Below are 8398 nucleotides of genomic sequence, written 5' to 3'. Positions count from 1 at the left end.
AAAAAAAAAAAAAAAAAAAAAAAGTTCCCGTAGGTTAGTCACTTAACAAAAACTAACAATGTGAAATTAAACACAAGATAAATCAATGTAAAGTCCTGAATTCTGGTTTTAAAAGATTAAATGTATTTGCCCATTACCTTAACAGATCATCTGGAAAAAAATCTAGGGGTTTTACTGGATAGAGAGAATAATAAAAGCTTATGTTGTTACTTAGCCTGCGTTTATAGCAGTTTGGGCTGGGGTTATGTTAATAAAAGCAAAGTGTCCAGAATAAAGAAGATGATACTTCTTCTCTAGTTTGGTCGGACTATATCTCATATCTTTCATTTCACATCTGGGCAGCACATTTAAAATTGTCATTTTAAAACTTAAATTTGTTTAGAAGAAATGTGTTAAATGATGATGTCTGTTAAAATGGAATATCAAATGAGGAAGAATAGAAGGGATTGTGTTTGTTTTAAATGGGAAATAGAAGCATTGATGGAAAGGGAAGGTATTTCAGATATGCGAAGGACTGCCATAGGGAGAAAGGAGTAGGTTTATTTTTTGTTCTCACAAAAGGATTAAGGTCATTGAGTGGAAGTCATGGAGGAATGGAATTCAACTCAACATATTCAATATAAGGAAGAACTCTGTAAACTAGAATGGGCTACTGCAAGTAGCAGTAATCTCCCTTTCACTTAAAGTGTTCTGGAAGAGGCTAGGTCACCATCTGTCAGGGATGTTACTGAATTTTGTCTTAATTATCTTGAGCTGCTATAACAAATATACCATAGACTGGGTGGCTTAAACAACAGAAATATAGTTCTGGAGGCTGGAAAGTCCAAGATCAGGATGACTGCAGTTCTTTTTCTTTCTTTTTTTCTTTTTTAAGAGATGGGGTTTCGTCATGTTGCCTAGGCTGGTCTCAACCTCCTGAACTCAGGCAATATGCCAACCTTGGCCTCCCAAAGTGCTGGGATTACAGACATGAGCCACTGTGCCCAGACGAGGTGCCTGTACTTCTAATGTCTGGTGAGGGCCTGCTTCTGGGGTGGCAGATGGCTGTCTTCTTGTATTTTCACATGGCCACGAGCAGAGACAGATGACAGCCAGCTCTTTTGTTTCTTCCTATAAGGGCACAAATCCCATTCATGACAGCTCCACTCTCCCTACTTAACTACCTCCCCAATTCCCCACCTCCTAATTCCATCACATTGGGGCTAGGATTTCAACATATGAATTCTGAGGGCATACAAAGATTCAGTCCATAACTGATTTATTTCTACATTGAATGAAGTTGAATCTGGTGAAGCTTCTTTATTTTATTTGAATATAGGAACATACTTTGCATGCAATACATATGTTCCATATCCAACAAGCAGCATTTACCTAACCTGTGAGCTCTTTACTTCCAGTCCTAAATCAAGAGACTTCAGCTATTAATTCTGATGCTAACAAGTCCAAAGTTACTTTAAAGATTATATTATTTTTCAGTAAAGATATACAAATTCAAATTTATTTTGCTTCTCAGATTAGAGTCAGTTTTATCCTAAGGATAAGTCTTTCCTTGCTGCTTTTTGATTTGAAAAGCTAAGACAGATTTTGGTTTTCAAGTGAATAATTTTTAAATGAAAACCACCCTCAGTTAAGAGAATCTCTCCTCTCTCTCTTAATTGCAAATACTGCCATTCTCAAGGGACAATAGCTGATTTGATCATGTTCATGAGTTTATGCATTTTCTTTGACAGGATGGACGGGCGGCATCATCAATTCTGGTTGGTGCTATGTTCATTTTCTGTAATCTTTACTCTACTCCTGGCCCAGCCATTCGATTGCTATATGCAAAGCGACCAGGAATTGGACTTTCACCATCCCACAGAAGGTAAAGTAAGCTAGATGCAAGGTAGACATAGATGTGATCTAATTGGTATCATGCACTATTTGAAATCTGGCTTATAAATCCTTTTGCAAGTTTATTTTACTTTATCTCTGTGTTAGTCCATTTCCATATTGTTATGAAGAAATACCTGAGACTGGGTAATTTATAAAGAAAAAGAGGTTTAATGGATTCACAGTTCCATGTGGCTGGGGATGCCTCAAAATCATGGCCAAAGGTGAAGGAGGAGCGAAGGCATGTCTTACATGGTGGCAGGCAAGAGAGTGTGTGCAGAGGAACCACCCTTTATAAAACCATCAGATTTCGTGAGACTTATTCTGTATCATGAGAACAGCATGGGTAAAACCCACCCCCCATGATTCAATTACCTCCTACCATGTCCCTGCCACAACATGTGGGGATTATGGGAGCTACAATTTAAGATGAGATTTGGGTGGGGACGCAGCAAAACCACATCAATCTGGCATTGTCCTGAACTACAGAAAAACAGAATTAGATTAGGATATTAGATTGTCATTCAGCTTGTAAGCCCCCATATGAAAATATATGATTCTAAAATTAGAAGCAAACTTTAAAGAATACTTATGTCCAACTTCCCTCATTTTACAGGTAAGGAAACTGGGACTCAAGACAGGTTGTGATTTGCCTTAGGTCTAATACCCAATGGACATAGCCAGACAACGTTCCTGATCCAGAGCTGTAATACCAGTCCCTTTTTGTTTTATTATACAGGTCTTTATTGAAAAACAGCAGTAGCTGGTTATACTTATCACTAGTGATTCTCCTGTGGGGAACATGCTTAATAAAGGGAAATGCAAAAATACATAGGGAATAAAGAGTTTTATAATTCATTTTTTCTTATGACTCTGACATAGAAATAAAATAGATTACAAAAGATAATCTGAAAAATGATTAAAAAAGAAAACCCTTTTTGGATACCATTCATTTTTCTTTCTTTTAATCACCATTTCTTCATTTTAAAAAAAAAACTGCATCTCCTTAAGTTTTTGGATTAAAAGTGCTTCTGATGATAAAATTCTAAAATTTATCCAAAGCCAAATTTTAGCTGATAAATTGGATCTGCTAGATAAAATAGGAACATATGTTCAAATATTGAAATACTATAAAACTCCCATAAGCTTTTTGATTTAACAAATGCCTCATTATCAGCTCATTGGGAAAGTACAACAATCTCAGTAGATAAAATCTTTCCTAAATTACTGGTTGCATTATCTTTTGCTAGTTAATGTTTAAGAAATTAACAGAATAAGTTTTTATCGTAATAATAATTTGCAAGAAGAAACCTGATAGCGAAGATTGCTTGCTTCTTCTGGTTTGATGGGCCCCAACAAAGTGCCAATCTCCTGTTTCAGATACCTGGGCTATATGTGTGACCTACTAGCAGATAAGCCCTACCGCCCTCACTTCAAGCCTCTCACAATTAAGTCAATCACTGTCAGTCCAATACCCTTTTTCAACAAACAGAGGAATGGATGTCGCCCTTACTGTGATGTACTCATTGGAGAAACCAAAATATATTCAACTTGCACAGATTTTGAACGAATGAAGTAAGTCATGTTACTTTACTTCTTCCTGTGTACTTCTCAATTCTTGTGTAAATGAGCAGGAATTAGTTGAATCATATTCTTCCTGCAATACTATATCATTGTGAAATAGCTGATATATAAAAAATGTTCAATGTCAGTGGTAAGCGTAGAAAAGTACAAGTAAATCAAGGGATGCCATGGCCCTTTTTCAAATAAAACGGTGATGGTGATATAGGCTAAGGGACTAGTATGAGCTATATAGAGGATTAAGACAGTGAAGGGGAACACAGGACACCTGGTCATTGAAGAAGGAGATGCCCTTGATGGGATTAGGTAAGGGTAATGATGAATGAGGTTTCTAAGTGAGCAACTAGGTAGATGGCGATTCAATTAAAGAAGTTATATAATCCATAATAAAGAGCAGGTGCCACTGGGTGGTCATAGGGGATGTGGAGAGAAGGAAGTGGGTGGTAACATGAAATTAGTTTGGAATAGATTGAATTTGAGGATTGGCATCCAAGACTTTTGCAGAGCATGACATTTCTGTTTGTATCCTGATTGCCAATGGATTATTTGTTCCCTTTATATCTGCTTTTACAGATATTAATTTAAAGTGAAGAAAAGGCAGATACACTGGGGCTAGATGCATTTGAGGAAAATGAGATCTGCAAAGCAGGCATGGGCAGTTGCAGTCCAGATGGGATGGAGAGAGGGGGCCTGGCATCAGACCAGCATCATTCCACTGCACAACTAGTTGGCACTGGCTGCAGTCCTGTTTTTACTCAAGATAGGAAATAGTTTCTGGGTCCAGGCCTGGGCAAACAGGCCCCTGGGCCAGAGCCACAGAAGACTATACCTGTGTCTGTGTGATTATACCAGATTGGACTCTCTTTCAATGTATATTTTTGTCTATGTTTAAAGAGAATATCGTGTCCAAGATGGGAAAATCTTCATTCCCTTGAACATCACTGTGCAAGGAGACGTGGTCGTTTCCATGTATCACTTGAGGTCAACCATTGGGAGCCGGCTGCAGGCTAAGGTACGGTTTTAGGAAGAATCATGGCATAAACTCATCTGAGTCTTCAATAGGAGTATTTCTGAATCTTTTCTACACATCACTTTGGGCTTGAGTGACTTGTGGTTTTAGAATGAGAAAGAACCTTTAAAGATTACTTAGCTCATCTCCTTCATCTTACAGGGGAAGAATGGAGACTCAGAGAGGCTCTGACTTCCCAAAGTCCTTGGCATGATGTCTGTGCCAGAGGGTGGCATCCCCGGAACTCTTAGCAAATCATGCTGTTTAGAAGCCTGTGCTTTCCTTATAGTGCCCCATTTGGATCAGTGTAAGGGAAGAGATTTCTACTGAGGATGTAGAATTAAGGGATTGTATTTTTTCAATTTTTAAAAATTGAGATGAACCCACATAACATAAATATCACCTTTTATTTTTTTCATTTTATTATTTGAGATGGAGTCTTGCTCTGTCACCCAGAAGTCACTCTTTTAAAGTATACAATGCAGTTGTTTTTAGTATATTCAAAAGGTTGTGCAAAGATCACCACTATCTAATTCTAGAACATTTTCATCATCCACAAAACATACCCTGTACCTACTAGCAGGCACTGCCTATTCCCTCCCCTCGATCTCCTGGCAACCACTGATCTACTTTCTGTCTCTATGGGTTTGTCTATTTGGGACATTTTATATAATGGAATCATACAATATGTGGCCTTCTGTGGCTTACTTCTCTCACTTAGCATAATGTTTTTGAAGCTCATCATGTTACAGCATGTGTCAGTACTTCATTATTTTATATGGCCAAATATTATTCCATTGTAATGTCACAATTTATTAAACTCTTCATTAGTTAGTGAACATTTGGGATATTGCTGTTTTTTGGCTATTAGAAATAATGTTTCAAGTAACTGTGTTTTGATTCATTACATATTGACTGAGTGCTTTGTGCCAGCCATTGCTGAGGTTTTTAGGATTGACAAGAGTAAGACTATATCTCTGCCTTTAAAGGGAATCACTTTTTCAAGGGAAATCCATACAAGTGCAAATATACATGATACCATATTAGAGGGACTATGAGGTGTTATAATGGGAGCAGTTTGTTTTAGCCAGCAGTGGCCTAGAAAGGCTACAGAGACAATACAAACTTTTAAGACAGGCCATGAAGGATGAGTTCATTGGGTTGGAACTGGGCAACCTGGGTAGAAGGAATGGAGTAAGTCAAAATATTCCTGTGTGCAAGAACATAGTACTTAGCAGATGAGAAAATGGTTTGCCAAGGCAGAGTTCAAAGAAAGGAGAGGCTGGAAATGAAGCCGAGTCTATTCTAAGTGGGGAGGTCATTTAATATCTGTAGTAAACACAAATTCAGATATTGAAACAGTCAAAGGTACATGGCTCCCCAAAAATCGAATCTTTTGATCAGATTCCCTTTACACTGATTGATTGGAATGTGCTTTGCTCATGTATTTTTAGGTGACCAACACACAGATATTCCAGCTTCAGTTTCACACTGGATTCATACCACTGGACACAACAGTTTTAAAGTTCACCAAGTAAGTACTGCTTGGGCCAAAGGTCTGTTTGTTTGTTTTTTGAGATGGAGTTTCGCTCTTGTTGCCTAGTCTGGAGTGCAATGACACGATCTTGGCTCACCACAATGTCTACCTCCCAGGTTCAAGTGATTCTCCAGACTCAGCCTCCCGAGTAGCTGGGATTACAGGCATGCCCAGCTAATTTTGTATATTTAGTAGAGATGGGGTTTCTCCATGTTGGTCAGGCTGGTCTTGAACTCCTGACCTCAGGTAATCCACCTGTCTCAGCTTTCCAAAATGCTGAGATTACAGGTGTGAGCCTCTGTGCCCGGCCCCAAAACTCTGTTTGAATCAGAGTAGCTATGAAGTGCAGAGGCTCAGTAGCACTAGGCTGTAGCATCCCCTGGAATCCTGTGCTGCTAGACCACTGAGTGTTGCTCTGTAGCACAAAGAGGCTGCGGGCATTCTAAAGCTTTCAGTTGGGTATGATTTCTCTTCAGAAGTACAAAGGGATCAAAGACTTCAAATAGAAAGGTCTAAAATTCTATGTGAGGGAATAAAGGTAAACAAAGTGGGACAAAGTATCATTATTTTTGATCCTTTGCATCCGTGTATCCCCTTGTGTTTTCCAGTGGGGATGGCAGTTTAATCAGTGGTATGGCATCAGCAATGACACATCAGAATAGATGCCCTGCCATAGCACTAGAGCAGGCTTCTGGAGGACCTGTCTGCACTGACACGAAACTATCTCATAGTGTGGTCTAGGTGAACTCAGGTGTGGAGGTGGCTAAAGCCAGAGTGGAATTGCTGGGGACAGGATAGGACATTCAAGGTCTCAGGACAGTGGCTGTGGGCTTATTGTACTATTTTAATAATGGATTTTGCCGCGCCAGTGAATACTGGCCAGTCATATCAGCCCTGCTTTCCAGAATGCTTTTACATGCAGTAGCATCCAGATTTGTTGAGCAGGCATTATTCTTCCCTTTTCTCTAGATTAGGAAACTGAAGTTCAGAAAAGTAAAGTAATTTTTCTGGTTATGATTGAGTCTTTCTTAGACATGAGTCTTAGGTTTATCCTAAGAGTCAACCACCTAAGATGACTTCTGTGCCGAACATCACACTGGTTCCATTGTTTTTCACTGATTTTATCATTTTAAATCTTTATTTAGGCCTGAGTTAGATGCATGTGATGTACCAGAAAAATATCCTCAGCTATTTCAGGTGACACTGGATGTAGAACTACAGCCCCATGACAAAGTAATAGACTTAACTCCACCATGGGAACATTACTGCACAAAAGATGTCAATCCCAGCATCCTCTTCTCTTCTCACCAGGAACATCAAGATACGCTGGCCTTAGGAGGTATGAGTCACCTGCTGGTTTTGTTTTTCAGGATGAAGCCTCTTTGTTATTATTTCCTGAGTCTCATTGATGCTGCATGGTCTTTTGTCTTGCAGGGCAGGCTCCAATAGATATCCCTCCAGACAACCCCAGGCATTACGGACAAAGCGGTTTCTTTGCCTCTCTCTGTTGGCAAGGTATACAAGTGTTTATTTAAGTTACATGGTTGAAGATTAAGTATTTCTTCTGTAAAGATGTTGGCCCTAAAAGCAGACTAAAGTAAAATAGCACTTAGAGGTCATTCAAATCAGTTACAGGGACTCCCACGTGTAAGCCCAGCACTTTGACAGGCTAACACAAGAGGATTGCTTGAGGCCAGGAGTTCAAGACCAGCCCAGGCAACAGAGCGAGATCCTATCTCTACAAAAAAATTTAAAAATTAGGTGGGAGTGGTGGCACATACCTGTAGTCCTAGCTACCTCAGAGGCTGAGGCAGGAAGACTGCTTTACCCCAGGAGTTCAAGGTTGCAGTGAGTTATGATTACACCACTGCACTGCATTCTGGGTGACAGAGCAAGACTCCATTTCTTAAAAAAAAAAACTTTTTTAATTAAAAAAGTTAAAAAAAAAAAAGACACAATTCAAGTTTACATACTTCCAATTCATTCCCTTTCAAATCAGGCAACCTCCCTACTTTCAACTCAATAGATTCTCTTAGACTGATGCGAAGGGCCATTTTAAGCTGAATTTTACCTTCTCTATCTGTGTTGTGTTTTGGGCCACATCTTTCCTGGACTGACAAATGAGTGTGATGTTTTTTATGATCTCCCTTTAGACTGCTGCCTCTGTAATGAGATACACACAGGATTCTATCTTCTGCTCTCAACTAAGTATTATAAAAATATGAAATCAGCATTTCCCCCAGGGAGCCATAACCACCAGCAGGGCAGGACTGAGCTTACCCTGCTGCAGAGAAAGCAAACACTTGGCCTATATATCTCTGCTCTTGCTTTAACAACCATACCAGAAATCGGGGCTTGATCACTGTGTTTTTTTTCTCTCAAACCTGGAGATATTTTCA

General features: G+C 39.2%; 1 protein-coding gene across 9 annotated transcripts in view; it reads left to right on the top strand.

The window, feature by feature from the left end:
* Positions 1 to 8398, top strand: part of DNAJC6 (DnaJ heat shock protein family (Hsp40) member C6) — a 178067-nt gene that overhangs the window by 144325 nt on the left and 25344 nt on the right. For all 9 annotated transcript variants that reach the window (XM_017541520.2, XM_037743100.1, XM_017541522.2 and 6 more), the window contains 6 exons: positions 1731 to 1864; positions 3253 to 3447; positions 4348 to 4465; positions 5917 to 5996; positions 7145 to 7338; positions 7434 to 7514. In XM_017541520.2, coding sequence (XP_017397009.1) covers positions 1731 to 1864; positions 3253 to 3447; positions 4348 to 4465; positions 5917 to 5996; positions 7145 to 7338; positions 7434 to 7514 — 802 coding nt within the window. The remainder of the gene's footprint in view (positions 1 to 1730; positions 1865 to 3252; positions 3448 to 4347; positions 4466 to 5916; positions 5997 to 7144; positions 7339 to 7433; positions 7515 to 8398) is intronic.

The sequence above is a fragment of the Cebus imitator genome, unplaced genomic scaffold (genome assembly GCF_001604975.1).
Source record: "Cebus imitator isolate Cc_AM_T3 unplaced genomic scaffold, Cebus_imitator-1.0 Scaffold135, whole genome shotgun sequence".
Lineage (NCBI taxonomy): Eukaryota > Metazoa > Chordata > Mammalia > Primates > Cebidae > Cebus > Cebus imitator.
The sequence above is the reverse complement of the archived record's forward strand: the minus strand, read 5'-3'. Positions and strand labels throughout refer to the sequence as shown.